This window comes from Oncorhynchus mykiss, chromosome 13 (assembly GCF_013265735.2).
Source record: "Oncorhynchus mykiss isolate Arlee chromosome 13, USDA_OmykA_1.1, whole genome shotgun sequence".
In the NCBI taxonomy this organism is placed as follows: Eukaryota; Metazoa; Chordata; class Actinopteri; order Salmoniformes; family Salmonidae; genus Oncorhynchus; species Oncorhynchus mykiss.
This window is the reverse complement of record NC_048577.1, coordinates 51,360,022-51,384,568: the sequence shown is the minus strand read 5'-3', so window position 1 is coordinate 51,384,568 and position 24,547 is coordinate 51,360,022. Positions and strand designations below refer to the sequence as shown.

Below are 24,547 nucleotides of genomic sequence, written 5' to 3'. Positions count from 1 at the left end.
TTTTATAAAATAATTTTCTATCTATTTTATATATACTTTCTACAATTCTAAATCAAATAGCTAAATTACCATCTTAAAACAATTCCAAATGTTAGCTTAGTAACCCCCCCCTCCAATTTTGATTGATGAGATGACAGCCAATTAGAACCTAATTGTGGCATAGCGAATTAAAATAATAATAACATGATTATTCCTGAGTTAATCACACTTACCTTACACCATCAATCGGGCATGGTTCTTCATATGAATGTCACTTTGTGGAATGATACAGAATGCAGGATTGATGGATGAGGTGTGAAGGTCTTACCCATCCGATACCCAAATCAGCCTCACGTCTGCAGCTGTGCCAGCATGGGTCTGTCAAACTCAATTCTGCAGGCAGAGGAGCACCGTCTCTTCTCTCATTACCATAGTCCAGTCACTGAGACACTCATTGTGACACTCGTTTCCTCTCTTTCTCTCTGAGTCTATATCTCCTCTCTCTCTCCACTCTCTCTCCCCCTTCCCACCCCCCTCTCTGACTCTTCTGACGCTTTTATCGGATCTTCGCCCGCAGGACCTGCATAATCTTCTCTCTGGGTGTCTGAGCCCTCCTACTGTCCATCTATTTATAATTCTCACATATTTTCTCATGTTTTCTCTTTATCACAGACATCATCACCAGGATGTTCTGCCTAATAAAGTCTCTGGTCTGTCTGTGATAACGATTATAAGTAACAGTTGGGCTGCAGGGGGTCAGATGTGTGGTCCTGTCACCTTTTTGTCTCCACTAATAATTCTAATTGGTTTCAGTATAAAAAGGCTGTCAAGTAACATATTAGATACATTTTTCATTCCTGTCTCTTATTAGCAGCTCAGGTAATTTTCTAAGATACAATATCTTTTAGGGAAGAATACAGATTTGTTTGAATGGTAATATTTTTGTTGTTTCACAGTACTACTTTGTGAGGAGATAAAATATAAATAAAATATAAGATAAAATAGCTTCTTCATGGAACTTAGAAAATTTGATTGGTAGATATTAGATAATTGGTAGACAATTACATTTCAAAAGGAACTGTAGAGCACCCATAATTAAACGTTTTCATAAAGTATCAGATAAAACAATTTGCAAACATTCAAAACCACCTTCAGACCATTTACTAGACAGAACAGATTTATTTTTATTTATTTTTTCCACATAAAATCTTAATGTTTTGTTAATTTCTTTACAGGTCTGGTAGGTAAACGCAAAGGCAAGGTAAACAAAACGGGACAGTCCCTCTACATTCCTGAATCTCTTGGTGATAAAGCCATTTAATTTATCTTTGTTTTCTGTCCCTGAGTAGCAGTCTAGCTCAGAGGAACGTGATGCTGTCTCCTCCTGCATGCACTTCAATTGGCTGTGCCTGAGAGGATTTTGGGTGAGATGCAGCAGTTCCATATTCTCCATCAGTCTCCAAGGCACCTGTGGGGAATCCTGAGAAAGAACAACAAAACAAAACCAGGTAGCATAGCAACAAAAGACAGAGCAGCAGAGAGAGCCACTCGCTTCAGTCAACTCCTGACTGGGGTTCTCATTTGAGCTTACATTTATTTATCCTACCTCCTTTCGTGAAGTTTAGAAATAAGCAGTCACCTTGAATGTTCAACCTTAAAGGAGAAATCTGGAGCCAGCTGTAAATGAACAAACCGCTTTGTTAATGTTTTAAAACCTCTTAAGGATCCAACTTCAATTATTTTTTTTTTGCCTAAAATTACAGCCAAATCTAACTGCCTGTAGCTCAGGACCGGAAACAAGGATATATATATTCTTGATACCATTTGAAAGGAAACACTTTGAAGTTTGTGGAAATGTGAAAAGAATGTAGGAGAATATAACACATTAGATCTGGTAAAACATTATGCAAAGAAAAACAAAAAAATGCATTGTTTATTTCTTTTGTACCATCATCTTTGAAATGCAAGAGAAAGGCCATAATGTATTATTCCAGCCCAGGCGCAATTTAGATTTTGTCCACTAGATGACAACAGTGTACGTGCAATTAACCATTGCATATCTGTTCAAAATGTTGTATCAAGACAACCCAAATGTGCCTAATCGGTTCATTAAAACATTTTCAAGTTCATAACTGTCCACTCTCCTCAAACAATAGCATGGTATTCTTTCACCGTAATAGCTCCTGTAAATTGGACAGTGCAGTTAGATTAACAAGAATTAAAGCTTTCTCCCCATATCAGATATGTCAATGTCCTGGGAAATGTTCATGTTACTTACAACCTCATGCTAATCATATTAGTCTACGTTAGGTTAACTGTCCCGTGGGGCTGTGGGGACACACACACACCAATCCTGTAGAGGTTAACTAAGGATTGCTCTGCGATTTGGGGTGTATAAATCAAATAGGTGTATCCAATTTCTGCTGGCTTTATGATTGGCTTAAAAAGCAACCCATCTATTTTCTACACACTGATGCTTTTTTAATGGAAATATGATTCTATCTTGTTGGTGCCCTGTGGTTGTTGTTGCTGGCGCTGCTGAAATCCTTGATGCAAGGAGTCACTTGCCCACGTCTCTGGCATTATTCATCCAGAAACTTGTAGTGTATAAGAGACATCCATTCCATTCAGTCCTTCCCTCCATGTGTTCACCCACAATACAGCACAATGACGTTTTGAAAAGGTCTGTCCCACTGGGCACCAACTGGTTGAATCAACGTTGTTTCAATGTCATTTGCCAACGTATTGTGTCACTCAATCTAACAAGACATAACAGTCACATGATTTGCACAGCAATAAAACATGAGCAAGTAGGGAGGGATTGATAGAGCAGTTCAAGATACAACCATTGAGAGATAATATTACTACCCAACAAAGGTCTTTGATGGTGGAGATTAAAGCTTATGTAGCTGAGCCATGCAGCTTAGCTGTGGACTTCTCTAGAATAACAATGTTTAAAAAAGGATACTTTCCAGGAACATTGAAAAATACGTTTTTGGATCAAACCACTTTATTTGAATTGCATTTTTTGGCAGCAGTTATGGCACACGAACAATTTCATCGAATCCAATAGAATGTCAAAATGAATTCCTAGTAAAACAGGCGAGGCGTCATATATACATTTACCTCTATCAAGGTTTGAAGAAGGTATTTAATGTATGTGCAGAGGTCAGAGACCACTGAGCATTCCCAAAATCACATGTACAGTTTCTCAGCATTCACACCCTTCTTTTTTCCCACATTTAGTTGTGTTAGAGCTTGAATTAAAAATATGTTTTTTGTCGCTGGTCTACACATAGTATCCCATATTGTCAAAGTGGAATTATGTTTAAAAAAAATTTAAACAAATTAATTAAAAATGAAAAGCTGAAATGTCTGGAATCAATACGTATTCAACCCATTTGTTATGGCACGTTTAAATACGTTCAGGAGTAAGAATATGCTTAACAAGTTACATACTAAATTGCATGGACTCACTTTGTTTGTAATAATAGTGTTATACATGATTTTTTGAATGACTACCTCATCTCTGTACCCCACACATACACTTATCTATAAGGTCCCTCATTCGAGCAGTGCATTTCAAACACAGATTCAACCACAAAGACCCGGGAAGTTTTCCAATGCCTCACAAAGAAGGGACTTATTGTTCACGGGTTAAAAAAAAGCAGACATTAAATATCCCTTTCAGCATGGTGAAGTTAATAATTACACGTTGGATGGTGTATCAATACACCCAGTCACTACAAAGATACAGGTGTTCTTCCTAACGCCGTTGTCGGACAGGAAGGAAACCGCTCAGGGATTTCACCATGAGGCTGATGGTGACTTCAGAACAGTTACAGAGTTTAATGGCTGTGATAGGAGAAAACTGAGGATGGATCAACAACATTTTAGTTACTCTGCAATATTAACCTAACTGACAGAGTGAAAAGAAAAAAGCCTGTACAGAATAAAAAATGATCCATAACATGAATCCTGTTTGTAACATGGCACTAAAGTAATACTGCAAAAAATTTGGCAAAGCAATTCACTTTTTGTCCTGAAAACAAATGGTTATGTTTGGGGCAAATCCAATAAAACATATTTTCAAGCATAGTGGTGGCTGCATCATGTTATGGGTATGCTTGTAATCGTTAAGGACTGGGGAGTGTTTCAGGATAAAAAATAAATGGAATAGAGCTAAGCACAGGGAAAATCCTATAGAGGAAAACCTGGTTCATTCTGCTTTCCACCAGACACTGGGAGATGAATTCACCTTTCAGCAGGATAATAACTTAAAAGACTAGGCCAAATCTACATGGGATTTCCTTACCAAGAAGACAGTAAATGTTCCTGTGTGGCCGAGTTACAGTTTTGACCTAAATCTACTTGAAAATCTATGGCAAGACCTGAAAATGGTTGTCTAGCAATGATCAACAAGAAATTTGACAGAACTTGAAACATATCGAAAATAATTGGCAAATCTTGCACAGTTACCCTGAAAGACTCACAGCTGTAATCGCTGCCAAATGTACTTCTACAAACTATTGAATCTGGGTGTGAATACTTATGTAAATGTGATATTTCTGTATTTAATTTTCAATACATTTGCAAAAATGTCTAAAAACAAATTTTCACTTTGTCATTATGGGGTATTGTGTGTAGATGGGTGAGACAACAATCAATGTAATCCATTTTAAATTCAGACTGTAACACAACTAAATATGTAATATGTCAAGGGGTATGAATACTGAATCAAGAGTTCAACCGTTGAAGTTATTATCATCCAAGTTTTATTCAGAAGTGAAAATATAGTGTATAATTATGAGAAAACATTGTTCTACATCACCTTCCAGTTGACCTGTTCTCCAAATTATAGGAGCTAACTGTTCCAGATGGAAGTAACCGCAGGTGCACTTTTTTCGGTCTAGTTAAGTTTGAAGGAGAGAGTGGAGACCAGGCCAACAGATTTGAGAGTATTCAAAAGAGTCTCATCCAGGGGATGTGTGGCGATAAGGGAATCCCAGGTAATCCTTAGGCTTTTAGAGCAGAGTGGAGCCTAAGGTTAAAAATAGAAAGAAGGAAGTCCCTAGGAGATTATATAATTCTTTGAGGTCTTGAAAAGTTTGATGACCTGAATTGTCAAAGAAATTATTTCTACTAGACCATTGACGAAAAAACAAGGTGTCACGGCCGTCGAATGAATAGGATCAAAGCGCAGCGTGGTGAGCGTAAATATTCCTTTTTATTAGGAGGATGACGCCGACAAAACAATAAACAATACAATACAAAAACAACCGTGAAGCTTAAGGGCTATGTGCCACAAACAAAGTCAACTACCCACAACGAAAGGAGGAAAAAAGGGCTACCTAAGTATGGTTCCCAATCAGAGACAACGATAGACAGCTGTCCCTGATTGAGAACCATACCAGGCCAAAACATAGAAACACAAAATCATAGAAAACAAAACATAGAATGCCCACCCCAAATCACACAAAGGCTCTCTAAGGTCAGGGCGTGACACAAGGGTTTTGAGCCTGATAAGATTAGGCTATTATTCCTGTGAAAAGGGAATGAGATCATGAGATGTCTATTGGCCTGTCTCCACATCCACTCCATCTTGTAGTCTAATGGGTTTTATTAAAGCCTCTTCGATGGGATGCCTTGTGGCTTGATTAGTAGGATAGTAGTAGTAAAGTAATATAATTGAAAGGTAGTTAAAACCATTCATTTAAACAGTTGACTTGAGGATAGAAATTTAAACTACAAGATTATGTCATCATGGTACCGAGTTTTCTACATAGACAATCTGTAGAAACAGGCCATCCTGCTCCTCTCCTCTCTACTTCTACCTAACTTCCCCTCACAGTCCCTTCAATTTCCCTTCAGTCCCTTTAGTTTGGCTGCTCAGCTTAATTATTCCTCACTTATCAAAGCCCTGCCATTTCCAACCAATCAACCAAATCAACCAACCAATTTCCAACCAATCTGAACACTGCACCCGCCCACTCGGGTCAGAGTGTTATCGTCATCCAAGGGAGGGGGTGTATACAGGGGGTACCGGTACAGAGTCAATGTGCGGGGGCACCGGTTAGTCAAGGTAATTGAGGGAATATGTACATGTAGGTAGAGTTATTAAAGTGACTATGCATAGATAATAACAGAGTAGCAGCAGCATAGAAGGGTGGGGGGAAATGCAAATAGTCTGGGTAGCCGTTTGATTAGGTGTTCAGGAGTCTTATGGCTTGGGGTAGAAGCTGTTTAGAAGCCTCTTGGACCAAGGCTTGACGGTCCAGTAACGCTTACCTTGCGGTAGCAGAGAGAACAGTCTATGACTACGGTGGCTGGAATCTTTGACAATTTTTAGGGTCTTCCTCTGCCACCGTCTGGTGTAGAGGTCCTGGATGGCAGGAAGCTTGGCCTTATGATGTACTGGGCCGTATGCATTACCCTCTGTAGTGCCTTGTGGTCGGAGGCCGAGCAGTTGTCATACCAGGCAGTGATGCAACCCGTCAGGATGCTCTCGATGGTGCAGCTGTAGAACCTTTTGAGGATCTGAGGACCCATGCCAAATCTTTTCAGTTTCCTGAGGGGGGATAGGTTTTATCGTGCCCTCTTCACAACTCTCTTGTTGTGTTTGGACCATGTTAGTTTGTTGTTGATGTGGACGCCAAGGAACTCTCAACCTGCTCCACTACAGCCCAGTCGATGAGAATGGAGGCATGCTCGGTCCTCCTTTTCCTGTAGTCCACAATCATCTCCTTTGTCTTGATCACACGTTGAAGGAGAGGTTGTTGTCCTTGCACCACACGGTCAGGTCTCTGACCTCCTCTCTATAGGCTGTCTTGTCACTGGGAAGCTCTCGGCTGTGCTTCCCTTTGTAGTCTGTAATAGTTTGCAAGCCCTGCCACATCCGGCGAGCGTCGGAGCTGGTGTAGTACGATTTGATCTTAGTCCTGTATTGACGCTTTGCCTGTTTAATGGGTTGTTGGAGGGCATAGAGGGATTTCTTTTAAGCTTCCAGGTTAGAATCCCGCTCCTTGAAAGCGGCAGCTCTAGCCTTTAGCTCAGTGCGGATGTTGCCTGTAATCCATGGCTTCTGTTTGGGGTATGACCCCATGTTGTAAGTGTAATGCCATTTCCCATTTATTCATGTACATGTGTATATTGCACAGTTATAACACTTAACTAATACTGTTTACATGTGTGCATATATTTCCCTTATAGAACCACAACAGTAAGATTTGAAGTAATTTGGATTACCACACATAAAGAACTTTGAGGGTATCAGCTGTGTCTGTGTGATTGTGTTGATTACCAAGTGTTCAGTATGGGCCTCAACATCATGTTCTGACCGGACAGCACTATAGTGGGCAAAACCAAACCAATCAGTTATAAGTACATAGCGGGTAAGGGCATTCACAGCCAATGCTCAGATGGGTGAGGAAATACCAGCCAACCGTTTTGACTCAATCCTTGTATAAAATATGTTGAATTTCTACTTTTGAAACAACGTCAGATCTTCAATGTTATACCCACTATCAGAAAAAAATTGTCTGGGAAGCACCACCTACTGGACATTTCTACAGCTATCCCTTTGGCCTCCTTTCCAGAGATTTAACAGAGCCCTGCTTAGATTTTATATTTGTCACTGACTACCACCAATGTGCTATCAAGAGAATGATTATTGAGAGATCTCTTAACTAAATAGATTCACTGTTGCTATCAAAGTCATTCCAAAGTGTAGGTTTAACAGAGCAAATGAAATGTAACCATACTTCATAAAGCATAATCATCAACGATACTATTTAGGCCTATAGCATTTGTGAAGTCATCAACAACTATTGTTTGAATTCAAACCAGGGTTCAACTAAAACTAGACAATACAAATAGGCATAGGGTTTCAAGCTTTGGTTTATTTCAAATTTAATCTACGAGTTAATAATTAACATGTTGGATTCATGTCTTCATCTCAACCAAAAATCTAAGGTAGCCCTATCCTGCAGCCAAATGACCAAATCACCCTCTAGTGGCCTCATGGGTGGAATGTTATTGATATTTTAATGAACATAAACCTGAAAATCCGGAGTTTCTTTGTCGAACCATTTTGTTATATTTCAGTCTTCTGTGATGTACAGTTGAAGTCGGAAGTTTACATACACTTAGGTTGGAGTCATTAAAACTCGTTTTTCAACCACTCCACAAATGTCTTGTTAACAAACTTTAGTTTTAGCAAGTCAAGTTAGGACAACTACTTTGTGCAGTATACAAGTAATTTTTCCAACAATTGTTTACAGACAGATTATTTCACTTAGAATTCACTGTTTCACAATTCCAATGGGTCAGAAGTTTACATACACTAAGTTGACTGTGCCTTTAAACAGCTTGGAAAATTCCAGAAAATTATGTCATGGCTTTAGAAGCGTCTGATAGGCTAATTGACAGTCGTTTTAGTCAATTGGAGGTGTACCTGTGGATGTATTTCAAGGCCTACCTTCAAACTCGGTGCCTCTTTGCTTGACAGCATGGGAAAATCAAAAGAAATCAGCCAAGACCTCAGAAAGAAATTTTTTAGACCTCCACAAGTCTGGTACATCGTTGGGAACAATTTCCAAACGCCTGAAGGTACCACGTTAATCTGTACAAACAACAGGACGCAAGTATAAACTCCATGGGACCACGTAGCCGTCATACCGCTCAGGAAGGAGACGCGTTCTGTCTCCTAGAGATCAACTTACTTTGGGGCGAAAAATGCAAATCAATCCCAAAATAACAGCAAAGGACCTTGTGAAGAGGCTGGAGGAAACAGGTACAAAAGTATCTATATCCACAGTAAAACAAGTCCTATATCGACATAACCTGAAAGGCCGCTCAGCTAGGAAGAAGCCACTGCTCCAAAACCACCATAAAAAAAGCCAGACTACCATTTGAAACTGCACATGGGGACAAAGATCATACTTTTTGGAGAAATGTCCTCTGGTCTGATGAAACAAAAATAGAACCGATTGGAAATAATGACCATCGTTATGTTTGGAGGAAAAAGGGGGATGCTTGCAAGCTGAAGATCACCATCCCAACCGTGAAGCACAGGGGTGGCAGCATCATGTTGTGGGAGTGCTTTGCTGCAGGAGGGACTGGTGCACTTCAAAAAATAAATGGCATCATAGGGAGGAAAATTACGTGGATATATTGAAGCAACATCTCAAGACATCAGTCATGAAGTTAGCTTGGTCGCAAATGGGTCTTCCAAATGGACAATGACCCCAAGCATACTTCCAAAGTTTTGGCCAAATGGCTTAAGGACAACAAAGTCAAGGTATTGGAGTGGCCATCACAAAGCCCTGACCCCAATCCCATAGAAAAATTGTGGGCAGAACTGAAAAAGCGTGTGCGAGCAAGGAGGCCTACAAACCTGACTCAGATACACCAGCTCTGTCAGGAGGAATGGGCCAAAATTAACCCAACTTATTGTTGGAAGCTTGTGGAAGGCTACCCAAGTTAAACAATCTACCAAATACTAATTGAGTGTATGTAAACTTCTGACCCACTGGGAATGTGATGAAAGAAATAAAAGCTGAAATAAATCAGTGATAACCGTGATAACACGTAAAGTTGTTTTATAAATAAAAAATATCTGACATTGTATTCCAATTTGAACTTTGTTGTTATTTAAATGGTTGAAACCACATTGATAACAGATTTTGATGACAACTACACCAAAAATCAAACATTGTTTTTCAATTGGAATTTTGTGCTTTTAGATGGTTGTTAGATGGTTGATAACACATTGGGAATTCCACACACTTCTGGCTGTCTTTTTGAGTGGGTGAATAAAGGTTGAAAAGTAATGGATCAACGTTTTAACCAAATATTACACACATTTCCACATTGAAATTATGAAGCTATGCCCAGTGGGGTGATTGTGTTCCATCTGAGCAGGTGAAGAAAATTAACAGCAGAGAGAGAAATGAACAGCAGAGAGAGAAATGAACAGCAGAGAGAGAAATGAACAGCAGAGAGAGAAATGAACAGCAGAGAGAGAAATGAACAGCAGAGAGAGAAATGAACAGCAGAGAGAGAAATTAACAGCAGAGAGAGAAATTAACAGCAGAGAGAGAAATGAACAGCAGAGAGAGAAATTAACCGCAGAGAGAGGGAAGTAAGTGCTTCTGTATTCCTATCCGTCTTCTGCTCTGTATGGGACCCCTGGCCAGGGGAATAGCACTAACACAAAGGGCAGTTGGAGTTGGAGAGAGGGATAGAGGAGGATTGGAGAGAAGGGTAAATACAGGGAGAGGAGAAGAGAGAAAGTTGGGGTTGCAGGCTTTGATAATGACCTTCATTCAATGATTTATATATACACTCTAGATGACTGACAGAGGGCGCTGTTTTGAGCCAATCTGATGGAGACTCTATCCCCACCCATTCAGAGTTTGACGTCTGTACTAACACAAACAGTTCTGAACCAATCAGAAACCTTTTCAAAACAATTCCACATCAGATTCTGGTAGACTACACATACGGCAGTTGCCTTAATCTAAAAAAGAGACAGAAATACATTTTAGATATACAGTATCTTGAACCATATTTAACAAAATAATATCAAGCTACACAGATAAAATATTTTAATTTTATTGAATTAAAATATTGCATGGAAAATAAAGTCTAAAATCAGAGAAGTTACAGTACAGTGGTAAAAGCATGCCATTTCCCAGTAAAAAAAACAATCATACAAATGATCTTCACTAAGAAAATATTTACAATAATTTTAATTCGTTCTTATTTGACAGGATGCACACCTTACTAGAAACGATGTAGCAGTCATAATCATGATTCTTGTACATTTTTTGGTTGATCTTTTTTTTAAATTGAGATACAATAAAACTATAGACACAGAATATCCATTTCAATCTGACATGATTTCAATTTGACTCTCACAACTCGACCTTTGATGGTTGTTTTAAACAATGATTTAAAAATAAATAAAACCATGATAGCTTATGACTATTTTTTAAATAAATTGTTGCTTTCATCTGTTATGTATTTTAAGATCAGAGAAAGTACCTGGATAATGCATAATGTAATAATCCATGATGAGTTGTCCCTGGTTAAACCATGCAGGACTAGTCCACTCTTCTACAGTAGGAGGGGGGTTTCTCATCAGCATTATATAATCCAAAGAATATCAAGGTTGGAAAAAGACACATGAAACTGTCAATAGGAAAATCAGTGTAAAACAATAAATAACGTTACTCTTTGGAGTTTTAGCTTAAAATAATATCGAGGCCAGCACAACGAGAAAGTACAGTAATATTTATAGAATCTTTAAAAAATGTGCACAATACTGCTTAAAGCGAAATATAGTTGTCACAAAAAAAACAGACATCAACCATCCCATCAATCTATCCTGGTCCTTTTGTGCTCTTTTGGCAAGACAGCACAAACCGATCTGGGACCAGGCAAGCATTAACTTATGCCTGTCATAAAACCAGGGTGATTATGGTTTTATAAAACTCCCAGGTGTTGCTAGGAGGTCACGAGGTCAGGCATCATGGGGTCATGTCCAGCAACCAGCGCCCAGCCCCCTAGATCTGAGACTCTCCCGTGTTCTGTGCGCTCTTGGATGTCTGGGGGACACAGACAGAGAGAGGGCAAAGACAGACAACAACATCAATCAGTTGCTTTTTGATCAGACTCTGTCATCACAGTCCTTCATTATTAATGCACAAGTGGTTCTGCTGTCTCTCTCTTTCACCTGCCAGACAAAATGCGTGACTTAACACCTTCCTCACCCACCTCATTATCTTTAGGGACTATCGGCTCTGGCCCAGAATCACACGTCTGCCTATTTTATGGAAATGATCAAAAATGACAGTTCTTTTCCTCCTTTGTTGTGCTTTGAAAGGTTTTTAAAATGGCCTTTGAGCAATCTCACTTGAAGGAAATGACTAGACTGATCACACCTCTGCTCAGGCCTGAACACGATGTCCCAAACCATGGTCAGTAATGATTAAATGAATGGACTGATTCATTAAAGATGTCTCTGGATGGGGAAGAAGTGAGAATTTTACAATGCGCTGTAAAACTAATGTTCCAAATTGGCCGTTAACCTGATAAGAGGGTGCCCTCTGAGAAATTGAGATTGAAGTACTCAAGTTTGGATGTTTGCACATTTGACTTGTATCTAAATATTCTAATATGCTTATATCCTTTGTATAATACAGTAAATGTAATATTTTATGCAGAACTTTAACTTGCAGATCAGCCTTAATAATATTACAGATTCTGGATTCTATCAAGAACATTTTTGTCTAATTTCTAATCCCCCTATTGTTATTATTATATATTATTTTTCAGCACTATCAATCCTCCCCTGATTGGAGAAAACTAACGGCCAACAATACTTATTCTACTGCTACTCACAGCTATCTTCGCTCACATATACAGTACACTCTAATCTTAATTCCAACCCTCCGTTGTCCACAGACTAACCCATCTTTCCTAGTACACTACCATTTGACTATTTCCTTTTGCAATACATCCTTCTATTTTACTGTGATGTCTTACGAGGGTCTTGAACCTCTCTATTTGTACCCTTTCTACCAAGACTAAAGATAAACACTTTACCAAAGAGTGTAATCATATTTCCCATCGATTGACCGTGGTTTTTCAGATCTCCTAACAGTACAGTTTGTAGGTCCATCTGAACAGAGATATGACTTAGTGGCTTGTGAAAGTATTCACCCCTCTGGCATCTTTCCTATTTTGTTGCCTTACAACCTGTAATAAAAATAGATTTTTTGGGGGTTTGTATCATTTGATTTACACAACATGCCTAGCACTTTGATGATGCAATCTTTTTTTATTGTGAAACAAACAGGAAATAAGACAAAAAAACAGAATTTGAGCATGCACAACTATCCCCCCCAAAGTCAATACTTTGTATAGCCCCCTTTTGCAGCAATTACAGCTGCAAGTCTCTTGGGGTATGTCTCTATAAGCTTGGCACATCTAGCCACTGGGATTTTTACCCCTTCTTCAAGGCAAAACTGCTCCAGCTCCTTCAAGTTGGATGGGTTCTGCTGGTCTACAGCAATCTTTAAGTCATACCACAGAATCTCAATTGGATTGAGGTTTGGGCTTTGACTATGCCATTCCAAGACATTTAAATGTTTCCCCTTAAACCACTCAAATGTTGCTTTAGCAGTATGCTTATGGTCATTGTCCTGCTGGAAGGTGAACCTCCACCCCAGTCTCAAATCTCTGGAAGACTGAAACAGGTTTCCTTCAAGAATTTCCCTGTAATTAGCAGCATCCATCATTCCTTAAATTCTGACCAGTTTCCCAGTCTCTGCCGATGAAAAACATCCCGACTGCATTATGCTGCCACAACCATGCTTCACTGTGAGGATGGTGTTCACGGGGTGATGAGAGGTGTTGGGTTTGCACCAGACATAGCGTTGTCCTTGACGGCCAAAAAGTTCAATTCTCATCTGACCAGAGTACCTTCTTCCATATGTTTGGGGAGTCTCCCACATGCCTTTTGGCGAACACCAAACGTGTTGGCTTATTTTATTCTTAAGCAATGTATTTTTTCTGGCCACTCTTCCATAAAGCCCAGCTGTGTGGCGTTAAAGTGGTCCTATGGACAGATACTCCAATCTCCCTGCTGTCGAGTTTGGCAGCTCATCTTTGGTCTCTTTGTTGCCTCTCTGATTAATGCCCTCCTTGCCTGATTCGTGAGTTTTGGTGAGCGGCCCGCTCTTGGCAGGTTTGTTGTGGTGGCATATTCTTTCAATTTTGTAATAATGGACTTAATGGTGCTCTGTGGGATGTACAAAGTTTCTGATATTTTTTTTATAACCCAACCCTGATCTGTACTTTCCACAACCTTGTCCCTGACCTGTTTGGAGAGCTCCTTGGTCTTCATGGTGCCGCTTGCTTGGTGGTGGTGTTGTAGACTCTGGGGCCTTTTAGAACAGGTGTATAAATACTGAGATCATGTGACAGATCATGTGACACTTAAATAAAGTCCACCTGTGTGCAATCTAACTAATTCTGTGACTTCTGAAGGTAATTGGTTGCACCAGATCTTATTTAGGGGCTTCATATCAAAGGGGGTAAATACATTTACACGCACCACTTTTCTGTTTTTTAAATTTGATTTAATTTTTAAAATTTCTCTTCACCAATTTGGACTATTTTGTGTATGTCCATTACATGAAATCCAAATAAAAAAATCTATATAAATTACAGGTTGTAATGCAACAAAATCGGAAAAATGCCAAGGGGGATGAATACTTTTGCAAGACACTGTAACAACCACTCCTGGACCTGACTCCAAAACCGAGCCACTGAAGGACAGCACCAAAAGAGATCTGTTTGTGTTTCCTCATGACAGAGTCTGCACAGGGCTGACTGTTCATTGTGCCATATATTGAGGACTTTGTTTGTGGCGGAATTTTATATAACAGTTTACATTGAAAAGATCGGATTGATGCGTCCATTTTTTTGTTTTGTATGCCAGTTCATAAACCTGATTCAAAGGTATTGGGACATCAAAAACCTGTTCCCAACTATCTTGAATTGTATGCTGTATAGTTGTCAAACCTCTCAACCCTATATTGAAACTGGTACATTTTATGATTTATACCTGTCATTTTAAGCCATGCATGTTTTATTGTTTGATGCAGACAAACCAATTAATTTATTTCTGTTTTGAGTAATTGTCTCTTCCATTTTTTTGTGGCAGAGCTGCAATGAGTTGTTTATACTTCTGTATTTATCGCCATATACATTTGGTCATTTCTTGTGTGACATAATTTTACCATCCTTAGTTACATGGTCATTCATAAACATGATACCTTCCTTCTACATTTCTTCCCCCCAAAAAGCAGTACATTGGAGTTTAGACATATTATTTTCTGTAATATTTGTTCGGCCTCTTCTGGAGGATGAAATGAGTATTTTGACCAGCTCTGTATGGCTTCATTTTAAAAGAAGAATACTTTAAAACAGGGCTACGTTATCACACCGCCGGCAATGCTTTCTTTTAAATCAGTAGAAAAGCAAAAAGCTCACTTTTGACATTGGATGTGCCTCTTAGTATCCATCTGGAAAACCAGTTTGGATTTAGATATCATTTTGGTGTAATAGAGGCTATAAGAGAGCGTTTTAATGCCCCATTTTATTAGAAAATGGAAGAAGTTCAAGGTGACGGTCAATCACCCTCGGTCTGGGGCTCCATGCAAGATCTCACCTCGTGGGGCATCAAGGATCATGAGAAAGGTGAGGGATCAGAACCAAATCCAGGCAGTTACACAGATTCTAGACAGGATAAAAGGTGGTCTCAAAATCTGCTATAAAGATTATACCTGGTTTCCCTGCATTCCTGTAGTTTTCAATTATTTTTAGTAGTTGTGTAATGTTGTCTCCAGTATATATTCATTTTAAGAATCCTGTCTGATCGTGATGCATAATGTCTGGTAGGACATTTTTAATGCAACTTTTTTTTTGCATTTTATTTTTTAAGATACTGGGTCTTTGTACTGCCTTCCTGGCTCCTGCTTCAGTAAGAGAGTGATCGTTCACTCTTTGTGTGTCCAACAGGTGTCAATTCATATAGAGTAATTTAAACATAATTGTAGTGGATCTTTCAGTAGTTCATAAAAAGTTGAATATATGTCTATTGGAATGCCATCAAGGTCAGAGGTTTTTCCCATCTGAAAGAGTCAAGTGCCAACCATAGATTGTCCTGTGTAATTAGGCCTTTACAATATTTTTTTGGTGTCTGAAATAGTTTAATATGATTTTTTGGGGGAGAAAGATATCACAAAACACATTGTCAAATGAGGTTTGAGGAACTTGACAAGAGCTTGTTTAAAATATGTTTATCCTTTTGGTGAGAAGAATGTATCCATCTTTGTAACTTTTTCCTTAGGTTGTGTTTCCATATTGAAGGTTTAGGGAAAACTTTTTGCATTTTTTTGCCATTCTCCATCCAATTTGCTCAGTTTTTTTCTGTGTTAAACTATTTTTTTCATGAATAAGTTCCTCAAACTCATTTTACGTTGTGTATAGATTATTCAGTGCTTCTGCAGTACATTCATCAACACCATTGATGTCTAATGTTAGATTTTCTATTTCTGTTGTAAGCCTTTTCTCTGATGACCAATTTTTGGGGGATGAAGATTCAATTGATTGGCCTCCCATATGATAAGTGGATCAGTTGAACCTGTATTGTGCAAGAAAGGTTTTTTGTTAAGAAAGTTCTGTCAGTCAATAAACCTAGGTAAAATTGTAAATATCCCTGTCCTCGTGGAAAATCTGTCGTAGTTATATGGAGGGAAAGAAGTTGATGATATGACCACATTCAATCCTCAATCAATACACTTTTCACTTTTGGCACCATAGAAAAGGATACCAGAAAATAATAAATCCGACTAGCTTGATTAAGCCTCCTCCAAGTCTATCTTACGAGAGCCGGGTTTCTGAGCCAATGTCAGTCAATTCCAACGTGCCCATAATATTCATCATCTCTGAGCACCAGAGGGTGATAGTTGATAGTATGATTTCCTTTACAGTCTACTGACTTACTTAAAACTGTAAGTGTTATTTGTATTTATTTAGATTATTATAAATATTTTCAAAGTTTGGATTTTCATTATTCGGTCCATATAAATGTGTTTATCATCAAGAAGTATAATAAAAGCAATCCATCTTCCTTGAGGATCTATTTAAATGTATTGCACCTCAAGATCTAGAAATTCTTAGTACATGACAGAAATAGATTTTACCATCCCATTCTTTTTCCACGGTCAGTTCGTAAACAATAAATATGGTATAACTTTTACTCGCAGAACATTACCTTGCAGAACTTTGCCTCGTGTTTCGCTGTCACTCAAATTCAACAGTGTTGGACTTTCTGTTCTTTTAGATATTGGCTACTCAATTAGTAAGAGTTAATACCTGTGATTTGCTGTTGCTTGACTGGTTGGAGGAAAACTCTGAGTACTTCGTCTTCTGCAGTGCACAGATGCTGTCCAGGATCTTGCCATACTCCTCTCTCACCTACAAGGTGCAAAAGAGAGCACTATGAGCAAAGACGGTAGAGAAAGCTGGTCGAGCAGGGGTGGGAGGAAGGGAATAAGTAGACCAGAACCAGCTGTTCATTCCTCCATTGTTCCTGTCTCTGTAAGTAGGCGTTCCTTCTCTAGTGTGACCATGTTTGAGCATGCGGTAGAGCATGCTCATGAGAGAGAGGGAACGGTCATTTACATAGACAGAACCTTGACCATTTATTTCAATGGTAAACAGCTTTTATGCATCATCTTAATTATCCACCATAGTTGTTATGAGTCCAACAAGCACATATTGGCCTACCCTTAACTGTAGGCCCTACAGTAAACTAAACCCAATCAGTATTATTTAAACACTTAACAACTCATTTGGAATTCAGCCAAAGTAGTATAACCCAAAGTCATTTATTTCGAGAGTTGGGCCAATGTGGTTTCTGCATTATGATGCATTTTACATGACACTGTTAGCTTCTAAAAAATACTATATAGAATGAGCATAATGGTGCATGTACATGACACTACAACATTCTAAGACAGCCATGTTCGCTCCCCTTTTAACATTACATTGGGACTATTTATACAATGCTGAATCCCTCCCCTAGGCTTTTGTTAGGGGGGGGGGGGGGGGGGGGTCTTTGACTTGGTCCTTGACATTTGGTTTGGACTGCCAGAAGCTTCCAGAATGATCTTATGTATTGATGAACAATGTTATTTCAGGTTTTTTGGTTCGCGGCCCACTACTGAGATGACATTTCATCCCACCAAGCCCAACAGTTTGGACTCACCTGTACGATGTCCATATTAGAACTGCTTCAAGGACCCTGATTGACAGAGTCTTGAGTCGTGACGTACCTGTTTAGAGAGCAGGCAGTGCATGAGGAACACTAGGACCCCCTGCAGACTGTTGAGGATGGTGAACAGGTACGACATGGCCAGCGTGCTTTCCTCAAACTGGAAACAGCCAAAGATCCACATGGTGCCCAGCACACACAGCTGAGCCACTGCAGTTATGGTGAATGCCCTGCAGGAGGCGACAAACACACATAAAGTTAGATTGAGAGCATGTCATTTTATAGTAAGGCCTGTTTTTTTCCCACATGTTCTGGCCAGGAAAAACAGTGGTCCTTTGTTATGGGCTATAACGTAGCCTGTGTGAGAACGTCCGTTTCTTTGCCGGCTCACTTGAATTTGCGGAGTTTGTCAAGGTCAGGGTTCAGGCTGGAGAACTTCTGGGCCAACTTCCACACTGTGATGAGGAAGAAAAACACATTCACCTAGGAGAGGAGAGGGAGATAAGTAGAATTCTAACATGACACAAAACATTGTAAGTAGGAGTGATGAAACTATTCCACCTTTCATCTGTGATACGCACCATGATGATGATACAGACAGGGCCAAAGAAGCTCCAGATGAATCCATCCTCAAGGTTGAGCCAGCAGCTAAAACACACAATGCACACATGAAGACACACGAATACCTGATCTCTATAGTACACAACAGAGAAGGACAGAGAGTCAGACACTGTCAGGGATCAATGTAGTGGTCACTCACTGGCGCTCGGTTCCGTATCCTTTGGCGTTGGCGAGGGCAGAGATGGCGACGATGACAGCAGGAACGCCGTAGCCCCCCGCCATCATGTAGAGGGGCCTTAAGGTGGTGTTGAAGACCAGAACCACCATTCTGAAGAGCTGTACTCCCTCCAGACACATCCAGCAGAACGCCGACAGGAAGAAGAAGTGAAGCAGCCCAGCCACCACCGCACAACCAGCCTGAGGAAGAGAGGGTGAAGAGAAAGGAAATAAAGGGGTGAGAGTGATTGAGAAAACTACATTTGAACAAAATGACATATGTTGTAGATAGTGATAAGGTTCACAGTACAATAAGTTACCCACAACACAATCGTTGCATACATTAACATTTCTTCCTACTAAAACATTGTTCTCACCACCCACATGGACAGAGTACGTACGCCACATGTAAATGTTACACACATTGTCACATCCTCTGACCGCCCACGGCCAGAAAAGCTCAGTGGAATTGTCCTTATTCAGTCTTGTTCCCAAGGGCAATTCTGCCTCGAGGGCAGAGCGTATGTGATTGGTTGGATGCAAGCTTACCTGGCTCTCGGTGCGTGAGATGCCGACGAGGAAGATCAGGTTGGCGATGAAGAGGCTGAGGCAGAGGTGGAGGTGGATGGTATTGCGGGTGCTCCGGATGGAGCGGATCAGGGAGAAGGTGAGGATGCAGATGAAGAGACACAGCAGGGACAGGGACAGGCCCACCCAGGTGATCAGCTGCAGCTGGAATGTGTCCTGGAGGGAGGAGAGGCGAAGACACGTCACCATATAGTCACAGCAGTGGAGGCTGCTGAGGGGAGGATGGCTCATGATAAAGGCTGGAATGGAGTAAATGGAAACCATATGTTTGATGTATTTGATACCATTCCACTTATTCCACTCCATTACCACGAGCCCCAGTTAATGTGTCACCAACCTCCTGTGAGTCACAGTGACTGACACAACTTTCATGCATGTGTCTTAATAATATAGACAACATACCCCTGGAGAAATAATAATGGAGCCCTATCTAGCCAGGCAAGACACAGAACTAATTTAAAACAGAAAAAATCTTAATGGATTCACTGTTCTCAAATGAATGCAAGCTTTTTAAAAGCCAAACGATCTCCTATTGCACAATTACATAGACAGTGAAATGAAACTATTAGAAAAGGCATTGTTCCTGCTCTATCTTACAACAGAAGTACAGCTAGACTAAGAAAAATCCCCCTCACCTTGAACTCATAGAGAGCCATAAGAACAGCAAAACTGCTGAGATGGTAGCAGGAGCACACAGTGTGGGTGGCATTGGACTGCACCAGGAAACAGCCTCGATCAGACCAGGTCCCTTCTCCCAACTCATCCCAGTACACACAGGTGTAGTTCCCTTCATCTGTCTGGGAAACAACATTCATAATTACCATAGAAGAGAGGTAGAAAAACTATGTTACTCCAGGACACTTCACACAGTGACCATCCCAGAACAAGCAAAGCAGGTGCAGCATATAAGCATATGAAGAAGATTTGATACTGCCACATTCACATAGACCATAATAATGGGATAGAGGGGTAATGCTTTTGCTCCTCACCTCCTTCAAATGGGAGAAGGTGAATGTGACTGGCTCCTTGAGAAAGGATGTGTCCTTGTTACTCATGGTGGCCGTCACCACTTTGGAGTTGATCTGAAAGCTGTGGCCCTCCTGTGCCTGCAGCCCTGAGAAGGAATGGTTGGTGGATGTCTCCAGACCCTTATAGCTGAGCAGGGACACTGTTGCAAATCCTGAGAAAGCAAATGTTTAAGTCTAGGAGTTTGTACACTGTGTACATTCATTTCACATTATATCATTACATTATAAAGATAGGTTCTGATGATTGTGGTGGGATTATGATGGCAGTGTTGAAGCTGATCATGAAGATGAGGATGATGAAGATGGTAACCTGGGTAGGAGGTGTCTCCAGCAGCAGTCTCCCAGTGGCTGTCTAGCTGAGCGTGTGTAGATGACAAGGTGAGGGGCCCCTGGGGTGAGGAGGCATTTCTCTGCACCAACAGCTCCACCTCTGGAAGCAAATACATTCACATCTTCACAAACAGGCCTACAGTAGGTGAGATGTTACAACTCTCAGAATGTAACAGAATGTTACAACTCTCCTTTCTGCTAGAAAGGCAGACTTGTGCACAGGAAATTATGCAATGAAAAGTCAACCCATATAATCTAATGAAAAACTTTGTAAGCTATTCAAAAATGGCCACAAATAAACATATTCTACGAAGGAAGTTATAACAACTTGTCTTCCGTTAGGTGGCTTCAAAAGCCAAAACAATCATGGCTGAGTTTATGTTGTCTGGACTCATGGCTTAGTTCAGGATGTTCTCCTACCGGTGTGAGTTTTGAACCTCCTGGTCTCGGGATGTTTCAGCAGAGGTCCTATAATTCTCAGAGCAGTCTCTACCAGGTCCAGCAAGACACTCACTTCCTTGTTATTTTTCAGAGGCCCGCCAGACAGGAGCCTGTCTATAGCAGACAACAGAGTCTACAGAGACAGAGAGAGGTGGGGGAGGAGGGGTACATAGACACAGTCACTAAAAATAAATACAGAGAAGAGAGTCGGCCCAAGAATTGAAAGAACCTTATGGCACCCCCATAGAGACTGCCAGAGGCTCAGACAACAGACCCTCCGATATGACACACTGAACTCTATCAGATAAGTAGTTGGTGAACCAGGCGAGGAAACCAAGGCTATCGAGTCTGCCGATGAGGATGATACATCAAAAGTTTCCATTATGAGCAAGCAACAGTGCTGGTCAGTCGTTGTTTCCCTGCATGTATCCTTTCCTTAATGTGTGTGGGCTGAGTCTGAACCTGCATATGTCAACCTCTATGATGGATGCCTGGGTTATAATGAGCCTCAAATATAAGTAAGGTAAGTAAGTAAGTAAATATAAATAAGGGCCTCAAATACATAAGCAGTAGTACCTCTAGCAGGGCCTCTCCATCGACTTGTTCTGCCGTATTACTCTCCCTCAACTCCAGACAACTGGTCCTCATCAGGGCCACAGCATCCTGCAGACCTGGGATGACCTGAGAACGAGGGATGAGGAGAGAAAGTGAGGAGAGAGAGAGCAGGCGTGGGGGGTAGGTAGAGAGAAGAGGAAGTTAGTCTGTATTTTGTTCTGCAGAACAAAATGTCTACTCATGTGGCTTACCATCTGCTTCTCGCTCGCAAACATATCACAGTTCAACTCTGTGGAAAGAGAAGAGATGAGTGAATAAGGCATCTTAAAGGAAAATATATTTTATTATGAAATGATTGATGAAGTGATGACAACTTGATCATGCAGTGGAAGTATTGACATTTGAATGTTGAAACAGCTCCATCTCAATGAGAATGATGATCTATGAATGTCATTCCCACCAGTACATCTCCCCTGCGGGTCTCCGTAGTTGGTGAATCCTGCATGGCACGCACACCGATGGCCACCGTTGGTGGCATTATGGCACGTTCCATTCCCTCCACAGATAAACTTATTTATTTTACACAAGTCTACAAAGGAATGACAGAAAGCACAGGTGACATTTTCACAAGATGTTCAGACCTACCTAAAACCGATCAATTCACATAATATCAATTACACATTCTGGTCATAAAGAAATTAGTATCTGGTGCTTCATGAGGAAGAGGAGCAATTGAGCAAAATACATCAAGGGGTATAGATAAAATATTATTGAAATTTCTCAAAATTCCCAGGTTTTCCCCAAATCCCAGTTGGAAGATTCCTGGAATTAGCAGGAAATCTGGAGGCCTCCAACCAGGATTTCTAAATCCATCCAGGGTGATAATACAATTCCTCCCATACCTTTAGCACCTTGAGCATCCTCACTGTCTGTGGTTGCTGTCTGGTCTGTGGTGGCTTTCTGATCTGTTATTTCCTCACACGATTCTCTATTCCCTGTGAATTGAGCGTTGCCAGACTTCAGGCCAAACCCTGGATTGCAGACACAGGAGTAGTTGCCTGGTGTGTTGACGCACTGTGTATGCTTCCCGCAAATTGTGATGTCGTCCTCACACTCGTTTCTATCTACATGTGGGTAAAAACGACCATTAGGAAAAGGAAACTCTCACCATTTCATACAGGATGACATCCTGTATATGCCTGATATGCTCTCTGGATGTACTGTACACATCTTTTGATATTTAGTGTTATTACCAGTTCTCTTTGGTATCTTACCTTCACATGTGACTCCTTGGCCAAATATAAATATTTCCACTCCAGTACTGGAGACAAACCCCTCATTGCAGATGCAGGAGTAGGACCCTAATGTATTGTGACACTCGGCATTGGGACCACAGATGTCCTTATTCTCCAAACACTCGTTGATGTCTTGAGGCACAGAGAAAGGAATAGTCAGTCACACCTCAAATGCAAACGTAGAATATACACTGAACAAAAATATAAACGCAACATGTAAAGTGTTGATCCCGTGTTTCATGAGCTGAAATGTTGTGTACACATTTGTTTACATCCTTGTTAGTGAGCATTTCTCCTTTGCCAAGTTAATCCGGCATATCAAGCAGCTGATTATACAGCATGATCATTACACAGGTGCACCTTGTATTGCGGACAACTAAAGGCCACTCTAAAATGTGCAGTTTTGTCACACAACACAATGCCACAGATTTCTCAAGTTTAGAGGGAGCGTGCAATTGACTTCAGGAATGTACACCAGAGCTGTTGCCAGATAATTGAATGTTAATTTCTCTACCAAGATCCTCCTCCAATGTTGTTTTAGAGAATTTGGCAGTACTTCAAACTGACCTAGTGATCGCAGACCACATGTATGGCGTTGTGTGGGCGAGCGGTTTGCTGATGTCAATGTTGTGAACAGAGTGACGGGCAGGCATAAGCTATGGACAACGAACACAATTGCATTTAATCTATGACAATTTGAATGCATAGAAATACCGTGACGAGATCCAGAGACCCATTGACGTGCCATTCATCAGCCACCATCACCTCGTGTTTCAGCATGATAATGCACAGCACCATGTCGCAAGGATCTGTACACAATTCCTTGAAGCTGAAAATGTCCCAGTTCTTTCATGGCCTGCATACTCACCAGAAATGTTGAGAATGTTTGGAATGCTCTGGATCGACGCGTGCGACAGCGTGTTCCAGTTCCGATCACTATTCAGCAACTTTAAACAGCCATTGAAGAGGAGTGGGACAACATTCCACAGGCCACAATCAACAGCCTGATCAACTCTATGCGAAGGAGATGTGTTGTACTGCATGAGGCAAATGGTGATCACACCAGATACTGACTGTCACGCCCTGACCTTAGATATGTTTTTCTATATATTTTGGTTAGGTCAGGGTGTGACTAGTGTGGGTACTCTAGTTTTTGTATGTCTATGTTTTTTTTTTATGTCTGTTGGCCTGATAAGGTTCCCAATCAGAGACAGCTGTTTATCGTTGTCTCTGATTGGGGATAAAATTTAGGTAGCCATTTTCCTCATTTGTGTTGTGGGATCTTGTCTATGTATAGTTGCCTTAGTGTACATCAGAAGCGTCACGGTTCGGTTGGTTAGGTGAGTTTCAGTTTATTAAAATTATGTGGAACTCTACTCACGCTGCGCCTTGGTCTCATCATTATGGCGAACGTGACACTGACTGGTTTTCTGATCCACACCCCTATTTTTTTTTTAAGGTATCTGTGACCAACAGATTCATATCTGTATTCCTAGTCATGTGAAATCCATAGATAATGACCTAATTTATTTCAATTGATTGTTTTCCTTATGTACACTAACTCAGTAAATTATTTTAAAATGTTGCATGTTGAGTTTATATTTTGTTCAGTACAGTATAGTCACTATAGCGAATAAGTGTGTGGATTCCAAAATTGCTGCATGCTGTGTTCTCTGGCCAGGACTGCAATGTATAGAAATGCT

At 40.5% G+C, this 24,547-nt stretch overlaps 1 protein-coding gene across 2 annotated transcripts in view; it reads right to left on the bottom strand.

The window, feature by feature from the left end:
* Window positions 1-10,577: 10,577 nt before the first annotated feature.
* LOC110486735 (adhesion G protein-coupled receptor E5) overlaps window positions 10,578-24,547 on the bottom strand; it is a 29,614-nt gene continuing 15,644 nt past the window's right edge. For both annotated transcript variants that reach the window (XM_036941440.1, XM_021558558.2), the window contains exons 4-19: window positions 22,824-22,976; window positions 22,452-22,673; window positions 22,010-22,138; window positions 21,801-21,838; window positions 21,571-21,675; window positions 20,974-21,127; window positions 20,534-20,653; window positions 20,185-20,375; window positions 19,831-19,992; window positions 19,157-19,351; window positions 18,591-18,808; window positions 18,412-18,478; window positions 18,222-18,313; window positions 17,892-18,060; window positions 16,930-17,031; window positions 10,578-11,588 (exon numbers count right to left, since the gene is read on the bottom strand). In XM_036941440.1, the coding sequence (XP_036797335.1) occupies window positions 11,547-11,588; window positions 16,930-17,031; window positions 17,892-18,060; window positions 18,222-18,313; window positions 18,412-18,478; window positions 18,591-18,808; window positions 19,157-19,351; window positions 19,831-19,992; window positions 20,185-20,375; window positions 20,534-20,653; window positions 20,974-21,127; window positions 21,571-21,675; window positions 21,801-21,838; window positions 22,010-22,138; window positions 22,452-22,673; window positions 22,824-22,976 (2,159 nt within the window). In that variant the 3' untranslated portion in view covers window positions 10,578-11,546. The remainder of the gene's footprint in view (window positions 11,589-16,929; window positions 17,032-17,891; window positions 18,061-18,221; window positions 18,314-18,411; window positions 18,479-18,590; window positions 18,809-19,156; window positions 19,352-19,830; window positions 19,993-20,184; window positions 20,376-20,533; window positions 20,654-20,973; window positions 21,128-21,570; window positions 21,676-21,800; window positions 21,839-22,009; window positions 22,139-22,451; window positions 22,674-22,823; window positions 22,977-24,547) is intronic.